At 33.9% G+C, this 27,798-nt stretch overlaps 1 protein-coding gene across 2 annotated transcripts in view; it reads right to left on the bottom strand.

The window, feature by feature from the left end:
* Positions 1–27,798, bottom strand: part of LOC145681755 (uncharacterized) — a 132,119-nt gene that overhangs the window by 82,499 nt on the left and 21,822 nt on the right. Inside the window, exon 1 of one of the 2 annotated variants that reach the window (XM_081753365.1) lies at positions 4,475–4,588. The exons of the other annotated variant lie outside the window; for it this stretch is intronic. Coding sequence (XP_081609491.1) covers positions 4,475–4,493 — 19 coding nt within the window. The 5' untranslated portion in view covers positions 4,494–4,588. Of the gene's footprint in view, positions 1–4,474; positions 4,589–27,798 lie in introns of those variants that run through there. 2 annotated transcript variants of the gene reach the window in all.

Below are 27,798 nucleotides of genomic sequence, written 5' to 3'. Positions count from 1 at the left end.
ATCACTACAATTTCTTCTTTCGTCGCTCGAACGTGAAAACGAATAGAAATACGACGACATGTAAGGTGATAATTTGTAATCCCCAAAATTTAATGAGTTACGTTTAATGTGTTGCCGTGCTAGAAAAAAAAGCTTATGCCTGTTTGTTATATCGTTTTAATATCAGTTTTTCACGCTACTATATAATGTAGAAATATGGTATGATTATCGTTCATATTCCTGCTATCTTTTGGAAATATTCGTGTTCCGCATACATAGATCTGTATAATTTAGTTTCGCTCAACGAAAGCATAGACTGATGATTGCATTTCTTGCACTTATGGATATGAAAAAAAAAAGAGGGAAAAAGTCAATACTCTAAAAAAAAAAAAAAAAACACCCACACAAGCACCCACACATACACACACAAAAGATAATTTGACATCAGCTTTTTCCTTTCTTCCTTTTTTTTCATGAAGACAAGCTATTCTAACATTCGATGTAACGTCATGTCGATGTAACAAGGGTAAGACTGAAAAGACTCTCAAGGTCGCGTATGTTATTTTTCCAGTTCCTGACACACAAATCCGAAGTGAGTTGTCTGCTGTTCAAGAACGGGCAGGGAAAATGTAACATACAAGACCATAAACTGAAAACAACCACTGTCTCCAATATTACACGTATTCTAATACTGAATAAATACGTCGATTAAAGGATACTATCAATAAGTTATTTCCTTATTATATTGTTTCGGTTCTTATTAACATCAAAATTATACACTTCCTATAATGTTTTCTAAGAAAAAATATATATGGAATGGGATGAGATTCGATCTCGTGTCAAAATAGTAAAAGAACTACTAGTCTGCGACTCTATCCACCTAACCACGGAGGCTACGTTTTGTTTGCTTTCTTTTCCTTAACAAGTAATGCTCATAATCATCGTGCGTATCGCTTCGAACCTTAAGATAAGAGCTTTTCTGTTAAATTCTATATTTTCGTACGACAACTTAGTTACAGGAGCTAATTTATATTTTGCAAACCATCTAGACACTAGGTTTAAACCAATAAATTCAATATTTTAGTCCACTTTCTAGTCCCTTCCGCCAGCTAGTTCACTGCCTATGTCAATTTCCCTTCGCAATTGTGCTATGCTACTGAAAAATCCCTCGAAAGCATGATTGCCAGTATACACAAAACAGAGCGTTATTTTGTTTTTTGCTTATATTTTTATTATTTTATTATATTTTTTGGAAATATTTCCTTAGATGGATAGCTTTCTATTATCTCCACATACTAATAACTGAATTTTACTCATAAACGTGAGGAAAATGGAATAAATTCGAAAAATCGTGTTACAGTATACGCGCAATATTTTTTGCGCATGGGAGTACAGAAGAGAAAAACGTAGTAAACGTTGCACACCAAACCGTAGCAACTCACTGCGGCCAGATATCAGAAAGACTACCATATTACAAATGTGAGCTCCAATTACTCATGGAAAACAAAAGTTTCAAACTATACACGTCACAGATAAAACTATAGGATACAATAGACCAAATATTGTCTTAGTAGTAGACAATTACAAAAAAAAAAAAAAAAAAAAAAAAATAATAATAATGTTTGTAACACATAATGCAATACCATATTACAACAACCTTCAGGAGAAATACGCGGAGAAAAGAAGGCAATGCAAATTAAAGGCATGTGGAAGCAATAAACTGTAACCGTAGTTTCACTCTTAATATCTACTGCACAGGAGCGTCATTTCAGATTTTGCTTGGGGGGGGGGGAAACCCCTCGATATAAGTAAAATTTCGCGTTTTTCACTCATTTACTACTACTCTATTGATAAAATCTATATAAATCTCAAACTCAGGGGGGGCAAATGCCCCTCCCTGCACCCCTAAATGACGCCCCTGCTACTGCAGAATTTTATGCAAACCATTTTGAAAACAAAACCGAGCATGCTAAATATTTAACACACATCCGTTCTTAAATTGCAAAAACATGTACTACTGTCAACATGCAGGATAATAAGTTATCTCCTGAATGACTAGGACATACAGTAGGGAAGCTCGTTGTTAAGCTCGATCACAACGTCATCAGAGGGAATTATAATAATACATCAATGATATAGATAAGTGCAATACGTAGGCTAATACAAAGCAAAGACACAGTAGCGCATACAGACAAACGTATAAATCAAGTAGGCAAGAACATAGAGACTTTACAGTAACGGAATATTTACTGCAAGAGTTTGTAGACAAATACAGGTAGATATATTTATATATGGACATAAAAAAGGAAATTCAACATACAGATAAATGAAGAAAATCGTTCAAAATTGATTACGGTTAGATATTATCAAGTTATGATAGTACAAAAATATATACAGTTTGGCTGCACACTGTAAACAATTACGGTCACATATACTGACCGATTACCATCAATTCTGGTGGTCCCGCGTAGCGTAGTCGCTAACGCTCTCGCCTTCGGTGCGAGCGGTCCCGGGTTCGATTCCCGGTGGGATCACTCGGACTCGGTCGAAAAAGTGTAACAGCTTTTTCAGGCCAGCCACCCTGAATGAGGTTTTCCTGGGTTTTCCTCATTCACACCAGGCAAATGCCGGGGTGGTACCTAACTTATAGGTCCCAGGCCGCTTCCTTCCTTTCCCAATCCTTTATTCCTTCCCTTTCCCCGGATTGTGTGCTCGCCGAGGGACGTCATCCCTCAAATCGTGAAGGAATCCCTTAGATGCCGAAAGCCCAGAAATCCAAATCCTAAATCCCTACCATCAATTCTGGCTGCCAACCAATTATCCTAAAATTGACGGTATTAGTGTTAAAGTTACGTAATAGGGCCTTTTTATGGCCTATAACCATTAATTTTACAGTAATACCGTAATCACTTGGCAGTCAGAATTGACGGTAATCGGTCAGTAAATGTGACCGTAATTGCTTACAGTGTACTCTAGCAAAATTTGATCTGTTTTAACTTATTTTATTAAATAATAATAATAATAATAATAATAATAATAATAATAATAATAATAATAATAATAATTCACGATTTATTGCAGAGCTAAAGTTTAAACGTTTACTCATAATCTTGGTGACAAGCAGAAAAGACAAACACTTTATGCTCAACATTTGTTTGTGAATAACGGAGTATTTTACCATTCCGTAGCACGAAGCAACTTGAGATCAGCTGGGATCCTTTCGTGAATCAAAGGAAGTTTGTCACGTACTAGGATGTAAGCTATAACGTCTTACCTTTTACTCGATGCATAATCTTCAACAGTTAACATGAATTCACTGCTACATATATTTTATGCATTTTTTTAAACTTCTCAACCAATCAGCTGACTTAGCCAATGTGCATGTAGCAAAGCATCAATATCCCAATTTATTAACAATTAAGTTTTAAATGTCCGTTCTATAGGCTTATATTAATATCTTCAATGCGCCACCTTCACCGGAAAAGCTATATTACGCAAGAAAGAATCATGTCACTTCACGTTGACACGTAAGAAGCGCGGAATTCCTTGACAAACATGGCGGACTTTTCTGACTTGCGCAATACTAATGAACAGCCGATTTCCGCTATTACAAAACACCTAAGAAATTCCCCATACGATTTGATTTATATAACAAATTACAAAAAAGAGAGCTCACACACATAAAGGAGGATTTTTGGTTGTGTCGAGGATACGATTTCGCGAGTTTATTGTAAAATCTTAAACTTTGACCCCTCCCTACATAACAGCCGCAATCACGTCCTTGATCATGGATTATAACAGTGATGGAAATCTAAAAGGTATACATAAATACTTGTATGTATATAACAAAAACATATATTACATTCTTACAATTATTATAAGCCTAGTCTGAAAGAATTCAGTAGTTTTTATTTCTATATTTCGACAAACATGCTTCTGTTAGATTCAAAAACTCCTAACGCCATGCCGCCGCCATTTTGGAAGATAGAACAAAGTGTTAAAGGAAAAACAATTTCTGCACATTCACAAGTAGCTGCGGATTCATGCACACTTAAATTTTGGTAATTTCTTAAGAAATAAAGTTAATAATCGGAATTATTAATGGGTATTGAAATTACAACTTGTAAATTTTAGTAATAATTAAAATATCCGCTCACCATCTATACAACTAGCTCCGTTCACCATCACCATCTACCTATACAACTCAAATCTAGACAAATTTATTACTACAAAGTTATAAAAAAGACTACAAAAGGTAAAATAAATTCCATCTAAGTTGAAATTAAATTTAAATTACTCATTATTTTTCTTAAATTAACAAAAAAAAGTCATTTCCTGATCTTTTTGCCATGTGCTCGTGTTGCAATGGAAGCCATTTTAACCCGCAGCAAAAGCCTAACATAAAATAACTACCTATAGAGTTAAATATTGTGTTAAAAATCTAAAAGGATTACGAGAAATTCTACGAAGACTTCAAAATCATTGAAATACTTACCTCTCCCGCCTTTATCCATTTTCTTTACTTACTAGATTGACACTTCCTCACACGAAATCTTGCGCTGTTATGGGAAGAGTTCTACCGCGCAATTTCTATATAAAGGTTGTCGCGAGATGATGTTCGACTCTTGAGAATCGATTCTATAGAAGTGTCGATAGTAGTATTTGCACAGATGATATACCAAGATAGAAGAAAACAGATGGGGAATAATTTTCCAAGCATCGCTCTTTTCGAAATTGACTGGGAAATAGAAGTTTAATATCACACGAGACTGTCTCGACTTATATCTAAGCCGAGACTTACTGTTTAAAGTTAGGTCCACGCTACAAGTTGGGCTGTCATCTGAAAGTACAACCGTTATTGAAGTCGAATCTACAGAAACATACACACATACACACTCACACACAAATAGACAAACAAACACACACACACACAACATATTTGAGAGTGAATTCTTATTGAGAGAGTACATAGCGTTGGAAGCCGGAGGTTTAGACTTATGCCTACACATTTCAAGTATAGTATCTACTTGAGGAGCCGCGATGGTTCAGTAGTAGAGCGTTCATCTCTGGTGCATGGAGTCCTTGGTTCGATCCCAGCTGGCGTCAAGTGAGCTTTGTGGTGAACAAATACCGTGTGCGTGGGTTTTCTCAGGATTCTTCCTTTTCCTCCCACTTTCTTCATTTCACCATTTCATTCTTTTCTCATCATCACCGTCTTCTTTAGCCTAGCCGGCTTAACCATGGGACTTAAAACTTAAAGATTTCATTTTAGTACCTACTTGAATGTTTTTCATGTAGATATACAGTATGTTTGTAGAAGACAGAGGTAGTCCGTTGAAACAGCAGTAGAAGTATTATATATTTATTCTTATGTTTATTTCTGTATTTTTGTTCAGCGAACATTTTATTAAGAGTGTTTGCAAAACCATTGGCCAACATAGTCATAATATAACCATACCTCTTATTCGCTTTGAATTAAGGTTTTATTAAACTTTTCTTTTTACACAGTGACTCAAATAATGCATTGCTCTGAATACTTACTTTGATTATAGAACGCTATATTCGTTCGAACGTAAATACTACTAGCCTTACAAATGTTGTGCAAAATGACACTAAGTTTCCCTTTCATAATTTGAAAATTCCCTTCTCTGGTGTAAGGCGAGGCTGGAAAAGGCGAAACGGGAATCCCTATCTTAGCATCATAGCCTGAAACAATGAAAACAGGCAGAAGGCGAAACGGGAAAGGCCAAACGGGAAGACACAGTTAGCAGTTTTGATTTAATTCCTTTACTTTACGTCTCACATTTATTGGTATTTACTTTTCTTTATTTTGAGTTATTTAGAAAAAAATCTGCGAAAACAAAATGTTTTATATGTGTTGTTTTTATTTATGCTGGCCTTGTTCTAACTCATGGTTTGAAATCAAATCTCTACTTTCTTTCGAATTTTCGAATTTTTCTTTCTTTCTTTCTTTTTTTCTTAGTTAGTGTGGTACAGTTTTCATGTAACAATGGAATGCTTATTTTATTAGTTCTTTTAAGTCACTTCACTGTAATTTTTTACGTTACAAAAAATAAATAGCTTAACTCACTATATTGCTTATACCTTACGATTAGTTCAGTTTTTCTAAATCTGAAATAAGATCTCGGTGGCTCAGTGGTTGAGCGTTCACATCTGGTTCATCGGGTCCTTAGTTCGATCCCAGCTCACGCCAAGTGAACTTTGTGGTGTGCGTGGTTTTTTTTCTGAGTTCTTCTGTTTCCTCCCACTTTCTTCATTCCACTATTTTCTTCATTTCTGATTATCACTGTCTCCTTTAGCCTAGCCTGCATAATTGTTGAGACGTAAAACTTAAAGATTTAATTTTATTTTCTAAATCTGAATAACATATCATCCCCCTCTTTTTCACAGTTTTTTTTTTTTTTAAATTGAACTATTGATATATTTCCCTACACTTCTTATCTTCTTATTTTCTACTTTTATTATTTGATCTGTTTTAATTTTTGTTATTGTTTCTTAACAGGAATATTCACACTTTTATTCATGTTACTGCTTTCTAATTTCTACACTCAGACGTAGCAAAAGTCAAAATACATCTATTAATTCAAGTTCTTGTTTAATAAAACAGATTCTAAGGCAGCAAGTTTACATCTTTGCTAAAAAAAAAAAAAAAGTATTCTTACATGATTGTAAGTACGCCCATATAGAATCAAATAGCATGTAGGAAAACAGTATTTTCGTAGGATGCTCCAGCCCCAAACTTTCTTCTTAAAGTTTATTTACGTACAATGCAAAAGTTTCTGTAGTTTTATTTACAAATATCAATGTAAAATCACTTATCTTTCATTTTATAACTTGATATACATTTCTTTAGATTCAATTACAAAATATGCTCTTTGCTACAAATTGACAGTAACATTACAAGAAAATATGATATTTTTATTGATAAAAATGTAATTTTACACCATTTCATATCAGTAATTTTACATTATATCCGTAAATTGATTTTCATGGAAGCTTGGCAAAGAGATTGTTAACCTTTTTTTGCAAATTTACCTATGAATTTTTTTACAGTGTAATACTGTAAGTAATAGTGTTGCTTGTAGTGCTGGTTGAAAACATTGGAATAAGAGGTGGATAACTACAAACGGGCGGCAAAGTGAGAAGAAAAGTGGCACCGTCTGAAGTCTGTTTCCGAAAGAGTACTATAATATTTTAAAGATAACATACATACCTTTAAACCTGTCAATAATGTATAAATATCTGAACTTCCTAACATATTTGTGCGCAAGACATCCTTATCTTCTTTGACACTCCCAATTCAACGGTTGGCGTGGACTTTTTGATATTTCATCAACTCTACGCATGCGCAAGTGTGTATCGTCTACAATTATGCACATATTTTTTTTTTACAATACTATTATATTCTGATTATTGTATTGTTACAGCAGCAATACGTATCTTTTTACCATAAAAATAACAAATACTTTGTTTTCCCAGAATTATTACTTTCTTAACGGTTACTGTCTAAAATTCCGTATAGTACTTACAAGAATGAAATACTCTTTGCAGAATTTAATCTTGTTTTCATTACGACTCAATTTTAAAGTACGTTTTTATTGGTTTACGAAGTACAACCAATCCCGTTTCTTCCGATTGTAATACAACTGTTTCCAATCAATATTCCATTCGTTTGTCGGATTCGGAATCGTTTCCCTGGTGGAAAACATCTCTCAGGAATCTGTATCTGACCCCACAGAGGAAATAAAACAATTCTCTATTTTTGACCGGTTCTAACCATGAGAATACCATATCTGGTCAATGGTCCGAATTTTTACTCACTATTGACCTATCTAATGCCGTTATTATTATTTTTTTTACAAGGACTGTTATTTGACACATAAACAATATATTTTACGATTTTATTCTGTGATTTTGGAGTTTGATTCTGGTATTCCTTGTTTATAGTATATTGAAGACAAACTATTCAAAAGAAAGCTGTTAAATTATTTCATTTGTGAAAGAAAATATACGAGGTGTTTTCAAAAAGTATCGAACCTTATTTTTTCTCGCATAAACCAATACACAGCGGGAGTCTTCCTTCAGTGTAGATGTAGAGGGAACACGCATGCGCAATCGTGATTTTTTCCCGGCCTGCAGAAAGCGTCAGTGGTTGGCAGTCGGCCAACGAGTGAAGGTGTGTAGTGAGCACTACCCGTCGGACTTCAGTATTTTGTAAAATGACAGAAAATCTTGAGCAGCGATATTGCATCCAATTTTTTACCAAAACCTTGCCAATACTCAATCCGAGACCATTCAATCGCATCGGTGTATTCAATTTTTAACTAGAATTTGGGCATGAAGAGAATGTCCGCGAAATTTGATTCCGGCTGTAATCGCCAAATACAACATTCCTGCGTTGTCAGGCTCTGTACTCACCCGACATGCCTCCGTGTGGCTTTTGGTTATTTCCCAAGCTGAAAATGCCACTAAACGGGACCCGATTTGAGTCAAGAGAAGACGTCATGCAGAATGCGTTGCTCAACATTCCAATAACTACATTCCAGAAATGTTTCCAACAATGGCTGGAGCGCTGGGAGAAGTGTGTACATTACCAAGGAGAGTACTTTGCAGGTGATTCGTGTTTCGGATTTCCAAATCAATAAATATATTTTTGTCAACCAAACATTTGATACTTTTTGAATATATCTGGTATATTGCTTAAAGACTTAACAAAAGTAAGGGATTGCGCATTATTTCATCAGAAAACTGTTTATCCTATCTTAACTGATGCCGTTGTACGATACCATCTAAAATTACTGACAATAGTGTTTTTTTTAGCAATTAGTTCACATTCTTCCATTTGTTTGATTTGTCTTTCCTTCCCGTGGTATTAGTTTTTTTTTCTTTTCTTACTTTTTTGTTCTTCTTGAATGTCGCGTCTCTTTCAGCATCCATACTGTATAAAGCGTATACGACTAAACCTTTAAACGAGGTTTTATTTCTATATAAAAATTAATCCATTTCGGAATTCCACTTTTGAGTAAGAGAGCTATTGCTTCCTTACTATTTATCGTAGGAGCATGGTTCATACCTATTTTGTTTCGGAATAGAGCATCCTTTTCAACGGTACCTACTCGCTTGTCCGTATTATACACCAGAAACTGGGAAATTGGGGAAAACCTGGAGTTGTTTCGAAATTTAGTTTTCAAAATTTTTGATCTCCTCTTGCCCGGACTTGGTTCACGTAAGGATCTAAAAATCTCTTGAAAATACGGAATTATGTTCACAATGCTTGTGCAAAATTTCAATCTGATATTTTGAAACCAAAGGACATTTTTTTTTCAAATTCTGAACGTGACTCAGGGTGAATTTATTCTGACGACAGGCTCCTTGACCAAATAAACTTCTCGACGGTCTTACTGTCCTGATTCTCAGAGATCAAGATCTGATTTTCCGTTTGCACATTGATTTCCATTTGATGGTCTGTGGATTCAGGTACAATGCGTTACTTCACCATACTCGTTTCTGGATTATAAGGAGTGACACTGTAATCCGGCAAGTAATAGCCAATGCTTCTATTCTTTACCCTTGCAATATCCAATTTTTGTGTAATCACTAAAATTCTGCACACTCTTTGAATTTCATTAGTAAGTATCATTTTTGCGTTCGTGATAAACTTTGCTTATTTCTGAGAATAGCTCTCAAACTATTATACTGGCTAAATCGTTGGTAGAGAACTAGTTCCCTACACCCTTGTTGAGTGGCTCCAAAGCCTCCGTTTTGAGTATAGCTAAATGCTGATCTCTCAGCTTGAGTATATTTCTATTCTTAAATATAACTAAGTAAGTATAGTAATTGTAGTTAGGAGGATAATCCCAAAATCAAGGTTCTCAAATCAATGAGAACGCAATGACATTGTTCAAATCATACAAACTCATGATACATTAGTACTAATTAGGTTCTTATCTTATATGATATTTCGTATTTTTCTTATTATGTGTGGTCGTTTGTGTGTGTGTGTGCGAATGTGTGTGGTTGTGTAGTATGTGAACGATATATTATCAAACATAAAATATAATCTCACATTCTCAGTATTTAAACAACAATGATTGCATGTAAACAAATGGTTAGTCGTTAGGTTCTTTGCTATAGAAGTCGGGTTGTATTAATCTAGAACCACATGCATGATGACAGACGATGATCACCAACAGTGTCAGACCATCGGGCAGAGACGAAAAAGAAGCCATAAGGCAAATGGACACTTGAAGAAAGATAGCTGAAAATACCATTTATCTTTGTAATCTATGTATTTAAGAGCCCATTTTGTATTCCTAACGGTTGCATGATATAGATCGCTTCTCCCAGAGAGTGTCCTAGCTGGTAATGACCAAATAATATGACACGGTGAGAGTTTGGATAATTTGGGAAGGTATTAAGAATAGGATGACTTACAGAAAAGTCGTTGATCCAACTTTTACCCAACGTTCTGTGTATTAATCCTCTATCACTCAGTATCAATTGCACCTGGAAAATAATGACGTATACTGCGTTGCTTAAACATTTGTGTTAGGATTACTGCTATAATCTGTGTATGTCCAGTATCAATCATTATTGTACTAGTCTAGAAAATTAATAACTTTGATTCATGATTTTTATCCAATATGTTCGACAGACAAAATGAGAAATTCGGATATAGCAATGTTTTTCATTTTTAATTTGTGTGGTTATATAATAAATAGAAAACTCAAAGTGTATCTAGTATAAAATCCATAATTTCGGGTAGAGCTAAAAGATATGGATAAAAGACATCAGGTCATCAGGTAAAATGAATTAATTACTGATTCACGTTCGTGATACAGTAGTGCTAATTAGGTTCTTATTCTCTCATATGATATTTCATATTTTTCTTATTATGTTTGGTCGTTTGTGTGTGTGAATGCGTGTGGTTGTGTATGTGAACGATATTTTATCAAACATAAAATATAATCACACATACTCAGTGTCTAAACAACAGTGATTGCTTATATATATATCTTAACAAATATATTCAATACTGCATTTCTGTTTTTTTTTTTTCTGGTAAGGTTTGGTACATATTTCTATTCATAGAAAGATCACAGTTCAATATGATATTTGTTTAAATCATGGTAAATGTATGATTTGAAGAAAACACATATTGCATTCCGTAATATTTTATCATTATATTCAGTCTAACCATCAAGTTTGTGTCGTAGAAATTTTGTACTATTAATTAATTTGTGCACAATGCTTCTCATTGAGATCATATATATATATATATATATATATATATATATATATATATATATATATATATATATATATTTCTTTCCACAATATAGCACTAAATGTGTTTATTATATTCATCTTTTCCTCAGTACAGATATCTCGAAATATTCCTAATCATGTCAGTCTTTTAAGTGATGGGATTTGGGTAAGAATAATTTGTCATAAAGTATAATTAATTCTAAGGTTAAAGTTTAAAGATAACTTTTGAAATACCCACTACAATTTTCACATAACAACATATTCGATGACATTGTCTTTAAATATTTTCATATTGGATTACGAATAATACTTGGAAACTCATGCTCCAAAGGTTATGCAATATTTAATTAGGTTTTCTTGTGAATTGACTAAAATTAAATGGAAAATCAATTCTTTAGGTTGTTAGGACATTTTTGAAAACATAAACTGGATACATATAAATCATGGTACGTTCAAGTACACATTTTGTTATGGGAAATGTGTTACTTATTTTGACGAGATGGAAAAATGATAAAACAAGAGACATAAACAACACACAACATTCCTAACTACCATTTACCAGGTAATGCCCATGTTAATATGTACCTGTATACCCAACGTTACGTAAAAGTATGGTTAAATGTTGAATTATATGTTCTTTGAAATTGTATAATTAAATCATTATTTAGAATTAGGGAAATAAAATGTTGCTATGTCACAATCTCCGGTGTCAATAACACCATTTATCCACTTCATTGTCGTCACATCGTAAAATTTATTTCTAGAGTAGATAGCTGATTTCAACTGCCAAAATGAAGGAAGAAGATATTATCGTTTTTCCCTCCTTTATGACGTCATCTGAAATAGCGTTGTATTGAAAAGAACGTCATCCCTTGTGCTGAGCTTGCTAGAAGGTAAAATCGTCTGTTTCTCTTTACCTCCGTTTCGCAACTTTTATAGCCTAAAGAAAGAAATATGTATTATTATGTCCTGTTCTCTTTTATTGCTTCGTCAAATAGTAGCTTTTAAAACTATTCAGCAAAATAACACGTTAAAAATAAATAACCATAATTACCTACATCAGAAGTCTGAAAAGAGGAAAATTATATATGGAAATCAGGAACGGTAGTAGCATGTATTTCAAAATATACAACAATGCTCAATCATGAAATATTTTGTTCCTTAACAACTCGTCACAAACACTAGTGATGGACATCATATTTTAGTGCTGAACAGACCAAACAAATGTTTTATTTTTCATGATTATCTTTTGAGTAATGCACCAACGTTTCAACAAAACTTATCAGTTTGCATAAATTGGTAAGTGGTAGTTTATAATTATATTTATATTTTATATTTTACACATTTATTGATATTTTTGGTAAATTGTAAAAGTAAAGGTTTACCCTTTCAACAGATAAATTTTCACTCTGTATGGTATGGAAGTTAGTACATATCTTCTATTTCTTTGCTTCCACATGTAGAAATAATTTTAAAATTACATAATTGTAGACAAGTTGTAATTTTGAAAAAATCTTACATTTTCAAATTCAACCTTTTCGTAAGAGAGATGGGAGTTCATGCTTTGTTAGAAATACAACGTAAACATGTTATAATTATATGTAATATACATCTGGCACAGCCATAACATGTATAGGTATGCATTGCTTGACATGTTGTGAAAGAAATAATCTATAAAAACGCAAAACATACAAAATAAAACAATACATAGTGTAGGTTCTTGCTTTTTTAATATATTTGTTTACCAAGACGTAAATTTCAACTCGTTTTCATAGAGTAGTCAGTTTTTTTAAAAAAAATATTTGTTGAATATCAGATAGTCTTTTAGTCAGCAGTAAATTTATATTTTGTTTTGTGAACTTATTTGTAATTTCATTAAACATTATTTTGTTGTTCCATAAATGTTTCTTAATATTCGGTATGTTTCATTCTTATTTATTTGAGTGTTTGCAAATACTTCAAAAAGCTTGTCTTAAGATATCTTAAAATTATGAAAGTTTTTTATAAATGAATAACTTATTTTTAAAAAAAAATACTGTTATAACCTGAAAGTCAGCCCTAAAATCATTTAAGCTTTAATTGCATTATGTGTAAACTCGAATGAAACATTACTAAGATAATATCAAATACAAATTACCTTCAGTTATTGGCAATTAATGTATAGAAAATTGATAACATGAAAAATCGTAAAATATTTATTACCCATAAAACTTGTTGGGATAGTATTCAACTTTAATACAAATTCCACAATTTGACTTATGAAAAAGATAAATATTTAACAAAAATACTGTAAAATCATTTCATCACATTTATTTAAGTGAACATAGGATAGTTGTTAGTGTTGGCACTTCGTAATCCGGAAAATTAATCTCTTAGTTACTAATACTGGAGGTTAAATTATTTTTCTTTTCCACGTTTATATTGGGTGCTTGAATTAATTCCCGCTGTTTTTTTTTAATACCAATGATAAATTGTCATTCCACACGAACAGAACAATATCTTCTACTGAAAGTACTGTCCCTAAGCAGCTACAATCTTTTCCCACTTTTCGGGTAATAAGTGTATTCCGCGATATGAAATTGCGGGTTCCTCTGAGGCAATTCAACCATCAAACCAATTTTTGATATATTCGACAGTTCTGAAATGTTGGTCAGAGAGGTCATGCTGCATGGATCGAAACAAATAGTAGTCGGGAGGGGTGACGTCTGATGAATATAGCGGGTGGGGTAAAATATCCCATCGTAATTCCTCTAAAGTTTCTTTCACTACATTTGCAACATGTGGTCTTGCATTATAATGGAGCAGAATCACTTTGTCGTGTCTCTGGTTATACTCCGGTCGTTTTTCTTGAAGTCCTTGATTCAGATGCAGTAATTGTATTCGGTAACGATCAGCATTCATCGTTTGACCCGGTAGAAGCAGCTTATAATAAACCAAACCGACTTGATCCACTAAAGCAAGATTTTCATGCTTGCAATTCATGATTTTCATCCTATGAATGTCCGGTTTTGGCGTTGATTTTTCTCCGTGCCTCACCTATGATTTTCTGCGCTTGGGGTTGTCATAAAGAATCCATTTTTGATCGTAGGTTACAATGCAATGCAAAAACGACTTCCGTTTATGTCTTTGAAGCAGCACTTCACAAATGGTTAAACGTTTCGCAGTATGTCTTTCCGTCAATTCATGTGGCACCCAGTCTCTCACTTTCTGGATCATTACGATGGATTTTAAATTCTTACTAACAGTTGATTCATCAACATTTAAAGTTTGAGACAACTGTTTAAGCATCTTAAATGAATCTTCTTCCAGCAATGCCTCTAAGTTTCCATCTTTAATTTTTTCCGGCTGACCAGGACTCACTTTATTGGTCAAGTCAAAATCATTGTTTTTGAATCATCGAAACCACTCTCTACACGTTGTTTCCGATAGAGCATGCTCTCCATACGCCTCCACTAGCAAACGATAACTTTCTGCAGCAGATTTCTTAACATGGAAGCAGAAGAGTAGCGCTTCCCGCAAATGTTTTTCAGGCACAAAGCAGGCCATGTTCAAGACACTGAAAACAAATGTTCTTTTCACTTCACTCGAAGGTCAAATAGTGCTCTGATAGCCCAAGGATAGAACTTCCAAATAGGTATCCTGCCACAGTCCGCTCTGCTATAATAATACAAGTACTGTCCTATGTTCATCAACAGCGAGGATTAATTCAAGCACATAATATAATTTTAAATGTAACTTTTATTATAACTGTGGTTGTCTCTCTCTTGATTTACGCGTTTGTTTGTGTCAAAACATTGCATTGAATAATAACTACACAGTTTATAAGAGTATAAGTGCACGAAAACTACATCAAAGGTAAGCTATATACTTTCATGTAAGGGATCGTCAAAATTTAATAAAATAAGCTCGTAAAACTTGCTATGTAGAATATAAGAGATACCGCTGACACGTAACAGTCGATTGTTAAATATTTTTGCATAGTCAGTGTTCAAAGCTACTGCATTAGTTTTCAGAATGGAAAGAATCCTGAAATTAAATTTGAAATTGTCAAGACAAAATAACTTGATTAAGAAATGTTATATTGGAATAAAAGACATACTTAAACTGGCTCGATTAGTGGGAAAAATTAATGCTATAAGATACAGTAAAGCTGATATTTCGGTTACTTCTAGGACATCGAATCTATCCAAATCGCTAGGTTTGTTCGAGTGAACTTGGATTTGAGAAATAGCTCCCACACACGTCTGACATGGATAATAATCAAGACCGAAATGACCCAAGTTGCGGTAGTATGGAATAATTTTACTAAGAAATAAAAGCATATGATATCAGTAACAAATAAACTTTTGCAAAATGATTAATCTGAAAATAATATTGTGTGCATTCAGTTTAATTATGTTTTTTTTCTATCAGAAATTAATTTTAAATTAGATGCTAAAGATTTCATGTTTATGTAAGCTACGTGTACTTCTGAAGCTAGAATGAGTAGCAGTCAGGTGCAAATTATATTATTATGCTAAAGTAAATACTTAGATCAAAAAGCTTCAGTACTAAAAAGGCGTTATAGAAAAATATTCAACTAATTCTTTGAGAGTTGTGAAAAATGTATGAGACTTTTTTTTAAAGACTATTACAAAAGGTCTTGTGGCAGAGTATTGTAAGCTATTAACAAAATATTGGCTAGAGAGGTAAGGGAATATCTTTGTGCAATGAAACTGAACAATATTTCAGCATTCCAGATTAAATTGTTACTAATGTGATAGATTACATTCAACGTAAGGTAAATCATAGATACCACCGAGGAAAGGGCGCGTTGCCACTCAGAGATAATTGCCCCAAATTTAGTGTAGGAGTAGGTAATGGAAATATAAAAGAACGTATGTAGGCATTCGTTTAGCAGGCGTTCGGAATGAAAAATAATGGGCCCTACAGTTCAGAGAAGTATGGCCTGTCAATCAGATATTCATGGGACGGAGCCTTTGCTCGCTGTTGTGGCCAATGCAGAAGAAGTTAAATAAACTAGAATGAAAACAGAAAAGGTGAGCTGAACAGAAACTGTGCCAATGTCTGCCCTCAATCCCACCAGGCGAATGCCGGGATACTAAATCATCAATTGTCTTTGCCATTACCCACTTTATTTTTATAAAGAGGAACGAAATAAATTTTTAAAAAATCAATCTCATCTGTTTCAGACTGAAAGTGTGTTAGTTCTTTTAAACATATTTATTTTTTGAATAGCTTCTCTTACTAACTATTTCATTATATCAAAAAAGTATATATCTCACTATATAGTATATTAAGGTTAACTACGGTATTTTCTAATCTTCTTGAGACTAATTTGGAAGCTAACTTTACGAATATGGCATGTATGTAGACAGTGAAGACATTTTCTCTCATTCGTGCTAAGCAACACAAGTGAAACGCTTATGTTTATTTTGTGTTCACACTATTAAAGTGCAGTGTTTGTGAAACATGCATGAGTTTTGAACGTAGTTGTTACTAGGTTGTTTCTGTGCAATACATTTTGCTGCTTTCTAGTGGTGAATAGACCAAATTTTAATATTTCGTTTATTTGATTTGTTTTGATTTCATTGATTTACTCTATGAAACCATAATACATAGTATTTGGAGGGTTCAGTACAGTACAAAAGATGATACATAAAAAAGGAATACAAAATACATACATAATACCTAATACTTAATGCGAAGAAAATCATCAAAACTTTTACATTACAAAAAATATTTAAAAGTTTACATTAACAAAAATAGTATTAAGTGAAGGAAAAACAAAAGAAAAACTAATAGGAGAGTAAAAATTTACATAATTTACCATGATTTGCCAAAAAAATATAGTTTATCAGTTACTGACATTTTTTAATCTTGCAGAAACTCATTTATTGAAAATGAAATTAAATGAGATCTTTGAGTTTTACGTCCCACGTTTATGCCGGTTAGGCTAAAGGATACGGTGATGATGAGTAATGAATGAAATGGTGGAATGAAGAAAGTGGGAGGAAACGGTAGAACCCCGAGGAAACCCACGCACACGGTGTTTGTCCACCACAAGGTTCACTTGGCGGGGGCTGGGACCGAACCCGCGACCCCAAGCACCTGAGGTGAATGCTTTAGCACTGAGCCACCGCAGCCCCTCATTTATTGAATAGTACGCTTTTTGTATTATGTATTTTTTTTTAGCTTTTTCTTAAACAATTTGTAATTGTTTCCAAGTTTCATTTCATTTGGTAATTTATTTTAAATAGTGTTGCCCATATGTCTGGGTCTATGGTGGACTAAGCTTAATCTACTAAAATAGGACTTGTTATAAATGTTCCTAGTACTATATCTGTGTGTTATTGGAAAATCCTCGTTTATGTTTCTGATAAAACTAGCTATTTCATATATATAATGACGCAAGAGTTAGTATTTTAAATTTCTTAAAAAACTGTTTACAGCTGTTTCTACGCTTTAAACCAACTATAATTCGTATTGCTTGTTTTTGTTTTAAAAATAGTGCAGAGCTTTCCCCAGAGTTACCCCAGAAAATAATTCCAAAACTGAGAAGTGGATGGACAAGCCCGTAGTAGACTCGTATGCGAGTGTTTGTGTTTAAACTGTCTTTTAATATTCTGAAAGCATACAATTTTGAGTTAAGTTTATGTGATACTACCTGAATACGTTTTGTCCATTTAAGATTTTCGTTAACGATAGTCCCTAAGGATTTAGTAGCGCTTGCTATTTGCATAGATGTGTTTGTTGTTGTTATCGTGCCATCTTTTCTTCTTTTATTTCGAATAGTGTGAATAAATATATATTGAGTTTTAATATTATTTAAAACTAATTTGTTACTGCTAAACCATTTTTTTAATGTTTCAGTAACCTCTTCAAATTTACGAGATAATGAATTTACATTCTTAGCTTTTATTGTTATACTGATGTCATCCGCATACAGTATTATATTTGTATCTGGTGTGTTCGTTTGTAAATCATTTATATAAATTAGAAAAAGGAGCGGACCTAGGATGGAGCCTTGAGGGATTCCATGTCGATTTATCTGAGTTGATTGGAAATGTCTGTGTATGTCCAGTTGAAGTATTAGTAGTTTCTACTGTTCGCTTTCTATCTTTTAAGTACGACTCCAAGAGCGTCAAACACTTGCCTCTTATGCCGTAGTGTTCCAGCTTCTGTAGGAAAGTTTCATGATTTACAAGATCAAAAGCTTTGATTAAATCGTAGAATATACCTAATACTAGAAGTTTTTCGTTTAGTCCATGCAGTATACTATCAATAAGATTGAAAGTAACTGAAGTAGTGCTTTTGCCTAGGAGAAAACCGTGTTGGTGTTTTAATATAATATCGTGTTTCATGAGAAAATTTAGGAGCCTGGTTTTGAATATGTTTTCAAAGACTTTGTTAAAAGCAGGTAATAGTGAGATTGGTCTATAATTTTCAGCTAAGTATTTGTTACCTTTAAAAAAATGGTTTAATTTGAACTATTTTTAGTTTAGTAGGGAAGATTCCTTGTACAATGCATTCATTAAATAAATAAGAAAGGTGTGGTGCTAGTAGCTTGGCACATTGTTTACTGATTTTTAACGGGATTTCGTCACCTGTGGTTTTATTATTATGCAATTTGTTTAATTGGGATTTATCCTTTGCGTTAACATAGTTGTGTTAATGAATAGTCTTGTATGTATTCAAACGGTTATTTTTGTTATGATCATCCACAGTCGTTTCCATTTAAATATCACTAATCCCGAAATATATATTTAATTAGCCTCACAAACACACAATACTTTAATTTTGATGAGCGCCAAAATATCGGTTAATCAGTTAATATTGGTGAGTTCAAACATTTAATACTGACATCTTATATTATGAAGTAATACAGCAACTTCATTTCGACCCCTTCCCTGAAAACTTCTGGCAACACCCGTGATTAATTTCTATGTATATTTTCTTTTTTTTTATTTTTTTTGTTTATATAATTTCAATAAGCTAACTAGTGATGCATACCCAATTAGTAACGGCAATGGCAGAGCAGTTGATAGATTTAGTATCCTGGCATTCGCCTGGTGGTACTGAGGGCGGACATAAGCGCATTTTCTGTTCAGCTCTTCTTTTCTGTTTTCATTCTGCTTTATTTAACTTCTTCTGCAGTGGCTGCAACGGCGAGCAAAGGCTCCGTCCCATCAAAATGTGATTGACAGGCCATACTTCTTTAGAAATATAGGGCCCATTATTTCTGATTCTGAACGCCTGCAAAATGAATGCTTCCACACGTTCTTTTATATTTCCATTACCTACCCCTACACCAAGTTTGGTGCAATTATCTCTGAGTGACAATACGCCCTTCCCTCATACGGGTAAATTCACAGTGAAAGAAAACGTTGCCCGTTGCCATAGAAACCGCCGTTTCCAGGGCAACAGATCCTGTCACGGTTAGCCAATATTGAAAGAAAACGTAAAAAAAGAAAATAGTAGTAAACGAAGAAAATTATGCAAAGTACTGGAGAGGAGTCGCTAAAATTAATTCTCTTTAACGAGGACGATTACGAAAGATCACTTACTGATTGAAATCCAGATTATTTTCCAATAGAGTAACTTCCAATAAACCTTTTGTTATTGTTAATTATTCCATATCGGACTCCCGAAGAAAACTCATCGAAACAACTTATTGACCGTGCCAATAGCGACTACTCTCAATCATGACTCCGTTTTCTTTCATTTAGAAATAGGAAAGAAAGAGAAGAAAGTAGAAGGGTAAAAGAAGGAGGTAGGTAAAGAAGAAAGAAAAGAAATAGGGTATTTTAATAAGAAACAGATTACTGGATAATTCCGGAAATATAGTAAAAGGTCGGGAAAGTCGTTGAAAGATGAATCATTCTAAATGTTATTAACAACTAATCAATTTTGGAATGCTTCGGAATAGACACATGTTCCCTCATACCACCCAGACCTAGCTCCAGGCACCACGATCGTGGGGTTGCCCAGACCTAGACCTGGAAATGAGAAAAGTGAAATCATTCTTTGTACTGTTATTCCAACCGGTGATTGATAACCATCCAGCATCTGAACTCTGTTCTCTAGGATCGACCACACATATGAATTAGCCAAGAGGAAAAAAAATCAAACTTATTAACTCAATATAAATTTATGTATCATATCAATAAAAGGTTCGACTTCCTAGAAGAAAGATGTCGTATTTAGGCTTATCCTGCTATTTTTGCTTCACTCCTCGAGCCGATTTAAACCATTAGTAGCGGTCCTTCATGACCTAGGTTATTTACCTTAACACATATATTAAAACACGACACATATATTATAGATGTTAATACAACAGATGATATCACTAAAATTGCTTATATTAAATCTATCATGCATTCACTCGCTCACTCACTCAGGACAGTGTATATATGTTTAAAGGAAACCAACAAACTACAAAGGTACAAGTAGTTTATTACATTCATAGTGAAAAAAAGGACAAAACAAATAATTATAAGAAAATATTAAAAGCACAAGTTCTTGGTTATATATTAATAGAGTACATAGTATTAAATTTTAGTAAGTTTTTATATATTCAATCATATTGACAAATTGGAAAAAAAATAATTACATGTATCATATCTTAGGCATGCTAAAACAAAATTATGATTTGCGACATACGCAGAGAAGACACTTATTTCACTTAAAAAAAAAATTGGACAAAGAGGAAAGAAAAAAAAAAACTTTTTGGTGTATTAGAACTTATATGAGTCTCTACCTCACATTGGGTAATAAGATATTAATGATTTTGAGCGTTCAAATCACAAATCACGCACTACTCATAGTGTCCAAAACATTTCGCTCCATTTAACTTCGTTCGTGTTTATATATATCTCTATATGTATATATATCTATTGGTTTACAAAACCATTCGTCGTCTATACTTGGTTTATAACTTTTAACAGTTTATATCTGCAATCGCACACTGCGACGCTTTATACCCATCCAGGGATATCGAAAAATCACTATCGCTAGAGGATGTTTCTCCTCTTAGACGGTTAATTTCCAAACTTATTGATTGAATAGTTTTAAGTTATTTATGCAACACTGGGACATGTCATGAGGCCTTTCCTTAGGATCACTTTCGTACATATGTGTATATAATTCGGATTTTTAAAACGATCTCCCGCAGGTGTACGGAGTATAAAGGTTCAAATTGAGGATAAAAAAAAAACTGATCAAGTCACAGGATACATATGCAGGTGAGAAGGATTCAAGGTGCACTTTCCACAATGGTTTTAGGTTGGTAGTTCAGGGATAATATGCGTTATGATGTGAGTTACGTTTAGACCTGCCGTTACTTTCCAATACATGCCATTACAGAATTACATAAGGTATCATTTACATTTATTCAAAAGAAAAGGAAAATTACTTAAGTGCACGGCGGTATTCATGACAAAATCTACATTCTCAAATTCGTCGGAAAACTCACTGGCAAACTATAGCAACCAATACACGTTTAGGGGGACAGGCACGAGCGCTCTTACATATATTCATAATACATTTAATATCATACTTTTACTTTAAAATCATATTCACATACTAATTACATATACATTTCGACGTATTCATTTCTCTCTCTCTATATATATATATATTTAAATTCAATAAATGCGCACACATTTAAATTAATCACCCCAATAATAAAATTTTTTACAAGGTTGCAAACATTGTCCCAAAACAAATGACTTCCGACATTACATATGAAAAAGAAAATCGCTTTTCTACCTGATACCGCGCATCTATAAATTTTTTCACTTTTATATATTCAATTCGTGCTTAAATAATGAAAAAAAAAACTTTGTGAGGCAGGCACGTAACACAGAGCATTTCTAAAGATATAACTAGATAAACCAAAGTACAATTTCTGGGCCCAGGTTAACTACAAGGTAATTGAAAACCAAAACAGAAAGGAAAGTGACTAATGGATCAAAAAAAAAAAAAAAAAACTTAAGAGGAACGACGGTGAAAGAACGTAATTGAAGTGTCGTCAAATACTAAGTCTTTGTTCATTTCGGCGATAGGTCAAAATATGATGGAGGACCCAATCACTATCTACTTCATCCATGAATCGTGTCTTGCAACGTCTCAGCTGGTAATTTCAGATCAGAGTTGTACGTTAAATAAATTGTAAGCAACAAGTTCAAAATCTTGGGGGGGGGAAGGTTGAAAATTAAAAAAAAAACTTGAAGAAATGAAGACAGAGAGAGAGATAGAGAAGAAGGAAGACGAAGAATAGGGGCGCCAAAGACTTAAGTGAGAAATAACTAACGCTACAAAGATAGAAGTCGAATTTCGCTCTCAACAAAATCCATAGCCAAAATATTCTTAACATGCCAAAAAGGGTGGTCTACTCAAATGCGTAGACTCAAGGGGCGCCCTGCTGCCAAGGATGCAAGTTCTGTGTCCATCAGATCCCAATCCCACAAGAGTTTGCTTGTAAGATTGAAATCCGATCCCCGTATCCGGCCCAGACCAGCAGGATAAAAGGAGAGGGGGAAAGGGACCAGGTAACTGCGTCCCCAATTTTGAAATCCCTAAGTAAAAAAAATTATTCGATCCCTTAGAAAAACTAAGAAGGTTCGAGGACAGTAATGAAACTAGAATAGAAGTATTATCTGAGATATCCCTAACTAATGATTTGCCGAAATAAAAAAAAAATTAAATAAACTGAATTTTGGATCGGTGATTTCTATGCCAAACCTCACCGATAGCTACCCTGCGCAGACACGCCACAGTCTGGGATGTCGTTAATTTCCCTTGTCTAATTAAACTAAGAAAAGAAATGAAAATACTTAAAGGGACTAGGGGTCGACATCCGGGTACGCGAATAAATTTCAATAATTAATTGTTTTGATTCTGTAACCCTGTCAGAGCTGTCGCCTCCATGAACATTGTAAGCTAGCCCGAGTAGGTAACGTGAAGAAAAAAAAATCTCACGGAGCAGGATATTCTATTTTTAAAACCGACCAGAAAATATAATTCACTACAGCCCTGTTGTATAACTACTACTGTCTTTTCATAATTTATTATTCAACATGTCTAGTCAGCGATTATATGATGCTACCCCTTCTATCAGATGGTATTACTATGGTTGATTATTATTATAACACATTAAACTACAAAGTATTACCATAGTCCGACTATATATTGCCCTCCGGTCCGCGTGATATCATGGTGCAGGGGTCAGAACTTGAGATGTTTGTAGCTACACGTATCTATTCAATATCTATATATCAACACACGGCGAAGTATTCACTGGGCTACTATATATTTAACTATATGGGCGTTCTATCTTCTATATTCATTTACTACAATATTCATACACTTTATATTCATATTCACATTAACATTCATTTGCCACGACGCTATATTCTACAAACACCCTGTTTCCTCTATCTACGCCCAGCCTATTTACACATTTCATCATAATACTTTAAAATCTATAGTCACTACAAACATTTCCCATTCCGATCACCGCACGACAACCTCACTCGAACACAAGACTCTTTCACACACACACAATACTATGTAATACCTGGTAGCTTTATTACGAACGAAAAAAAAAAATCCTACGTATGTTCACTGAAAATAGAATTATCCGCGATAATATTTAATGTTTATAAAATTCTGCAGCAACAATGAGCTTCTGCAGCCACGAAGAAAATGAACATCTAATATAATTCCAAAGCGAAGAACTAGCATCATATCGCCCGACTTCTGTTAAAAAATCACGTATTGTTTATTTACTTAAATATCTCGATTTCTAGACTATGCAGAATGTTGAAACTTTCAGAATATATTAATTTTGGGTCACTTGACCTAACTGTACATTCATATGGGCTGTGAATTATACCTTCTAGGTTTTATTTCGGAAAGAAAGGTCAATTTCATGAAAACTAAATCACTAAGCACCTCGACGGAAGAATGGCGGTTAGTACTGACTTTTGACACTAGGGCTAGCGACGATATAATCAACCCTTGAACAACTGAATATGACCTTGTACACGGAATTATTATACTACATTATGTTCACTTTTAAATATTGTGTATGAGTTCACTTAATGACGGAATAATAAAAAGTTATCGCATAGTAAATACTACACTGTCCACATTTAATTATCTCACACACTCTTTCATCACTTAACTACCACTACCACTGATACTACATTACAAATATACACATACTACTCAAACTACAAGACACATCATGCCAATACACACCAATCATCACTATCATTAATACATGTTATACTAATAAATATACACAGAAAACATTCATATTTTACCATTTTAAATCGGCTCGAAAGGAAAAGGAAAGAAAGGGACAGGGCCAACTGGCCCTTGTATTCACTGAATCACATTCTTAAGTGTTTAATCAATGTCCCCGAGGGGACGTATCGAAGTATTAGCTAACAATAGGACCCCTGCCCTGAAGGGGCAGGAACCCGGAAACAAACTAAATGTTCAACTCATCCCGCTGGAAGCCGTACTCCCAATTTGGGAGTCAGATAGGAGCCCCTACTGTAAATTTACACGTGCATTATTCTACCTATCTTAACTACAAAGAAATTAAATACCGCCATGTATGTAATAAAAAAAAAAAAAGAAATCACTCGCTAACTACATAAACAAATCTATAATGGACAGGTCTTGTAACCCTCAATTAGTAGGAAAATTGGGAGGTAGAGATATCAAGGGAAACACTGATCTTCAGAACCGGATTTAGGAAGAAAAACAGAAATCACAATACTTCGGGATCCTGTCCATAGCCATCGGTGGATGCAATCATGGCGTCACCATCTTGCACTTACTATTCTCAGTTTTTTAAACCAGTATTGTTCGAAAAATTTAATAGTGTTTTGGCTCCTAGAGACTTCCAACGATTTTAGGTGTTAATAAAATCCCAAATGTTACCTTAATTTTGATGTTTACCACTGCAGGAATCAGTCCATTTACGAAGCAAAAAAAACTAATGTCGTCGACCACAATTTCAGGCATGGAATGGAATAATTGCGCCCTAATATCATAGCGTGGGTTTATCAGCCAATCAAAACTAAGCATTTTGGCGGTGGGGCTTTGAAACGAATAAAATTTGGTAAAATCTAGATTAAACTAGATTTTAGAAGGACCTAGGTATCTAAAAGAGAGGTGAAGGGTGGTCCTGAAAATTCTGTCGAATTTTAGATTGGTTATTTGATCTGAGAAGTTCCGTCCAATGATGGACCTATGTTTTCAGATAGCACTGACACCGTAAGAATTGTAATAATCCATTTACATATCCATATACAAGACTTATAACTAATTTAAAATGTAAATAAAGATATTGATTCCCAAAACTATAATTCCTAATGAATTTTTTTACAGTTTTCCATGTTAATTTGAAATAGAATAACGAACAAAATTACGAATTATATGAACAGCCAGAAATTTTTTGTTGAACGTCAAGTACAATCGGTGCAAAAAATTTCGGGCACCCTCCTATTCAGAACATAATATCATTAGACTGTAATGGCATATTACAACAGCTTGACTGTTGATAACGTATAAAATATTGATATATATTGTTCAACAGATTAATCGAAACAATCTCTTTTTATATCAAGAAACTACTTATGCACGAATTAAAGATGAATAACGCAAAATATAACTAATTTGCTAATATCTTAGGCAGAGTCAAATATAGGGTATGTAGTAAGTAATTTAAAGAAAAAAATGAACCGTAAAATACGTATTTCTTTGTGATAAATTATAAGAAATATATTTGTTAATTTGTCAATCATAAATGAAGCATACTGCATATAAGAAAAATTAATTTTTAATATCGCTGCACAGTAAGCGTATGCGCTTTTGGCGTAGGAGACCCGGGTTAGATTCCTGGCGGGAGCTCATGTGGTTCGGATTCCACGTTAAGCAGTAGGTCCACGTCTCATATAGCCTCGCTGCTGAACGGGACGTTAAACTCAAAAATCAATCAATCAAATCTTAAGTCCATATGGCTATACTGTTATTTTACAAGTAAAAGTATTGCTAGTACATTGATATGAATAAATCAGTATTTTCGAAGAAAGAAAACAACTAGATTCGTTGTGTTACATTTTTATTGATTTCTTGTCCTTCCCTTTCTTTGTTTATTGACTAAGCTCTTTGATGAATGCGATTAAGAACCTGTCAATTTAATCAGTGATATTTATAAACAGCGTTTAGTATTGTTTGTGCGTATGGAATCTTATACATTATCAACCAAATCAATTTACGCTATTTTGCAGAAATATTGCTACATTCGGTAGTGACTGTTTAAAATGAAATGAAATCTTTGAGTTTTACGTCCCACGGTAATGCCGGTTAGGCTAAAGGAGACGGTGATGATGAGTAATGAACGATATGAAGAAAGTGGGAGGAAACGGGAGAATCCCGAGAAAACCCCACGCACACGGTGTTTGTTCACCACAAAGTTCACTTGGCGGGGGCTGGGATCGAATCCGGGACCCCAGGCACCAGAGGTGAACGCTCTAGTACTGAGCCACCGCTGCCCCTAGTGACTGTTTAGTTTCGATAATATTGTTTTAGAAAGAAATGAAGTTTCCTTTCACAAATGGGACGCTACGGGAATTTAATACACAAACTATGGGAATACAATGCTCGAATTTGAAGTAGTACATCTACTGGTTGCAGTAGATAAATAATATCAAACGTAAGGTCTATCAGGACAGGAAATCGTTAATTTGAATCAATTCTAGATTTACTAGATTACTAAAGAAATACTTAGAAACTACTCTTGGGATTGTAGAAACTGCATCTGGATATCTATTACCCTTTTTGATATACTTAAATCAGTGTTAAAACATGAAGTTGGAGTAAATTTCCATAAGTCTATCATACGTCCTGTATAAAAGCGAGATAGTCCCGATTTTGGACCCGAGTGTCACGCATCCCCGTAACTTTAATCGGGACAGGCAAATGTCCCATATTTTAATCCCATCTCATTTCTATCAATATCAACTTATTCGAAAAGTGAAAAATAAAAATTCTGACATTAGACGGGAATCCTGGAATTAGTAAATGAATAATAAACTGTAACAGCTTCGAGGAAGTTATCACACTATCCTCTCCGATTTGGTAGTGAGCAAGTCAATAGACTGTCAGTGCAGACTTGCAGTTGTCCATCATCCATTAAGGGTATCTGCAATCTTTGATAAAGTGCACAAGCTGAGCTATCGTTGATAGTACATTACAAGTGAAGTATTCCAATTTTGTATCAACAAGAATGCCTAAACTGAAGAGCACGTTTTTTTTTTTTTTTCAATTTGAAGAAGTACCCGTTTCTGAGAGCAACGAAGTTGAACTATGAAGTTGACTGCAAAATTTGCAATGCAACTTTTTCCGTTGCACATGGTGAAAATTCGAACACTCTTAAAAAAAAAAAAAAAAAAAAAAAGATGGCTTCGAGTGCTTCTACATCTACAAGCACAGGGAAAATGAGTGACT

Source organism: Thermobia domestica, chromosome 3 (genome assembly GCF_964235325.1).
Source record: "Thermobia domestica chromosome 3, izTheDome1.hap1.1, whole genome shotgun sequence".
NCBI classification, from domain to species: domain Eukaryota; kingdom Metazoa; phylum Arthropoda; class Insecta; order Zygentoma; family Lepismatidae; genus Thermobia; species Thermobia domestica.
The sequence above is the reverse complement of the archived record's forward strand: the minus strand, read 5'-3'. Positions and strand labels throughout refer to the sequence as shown.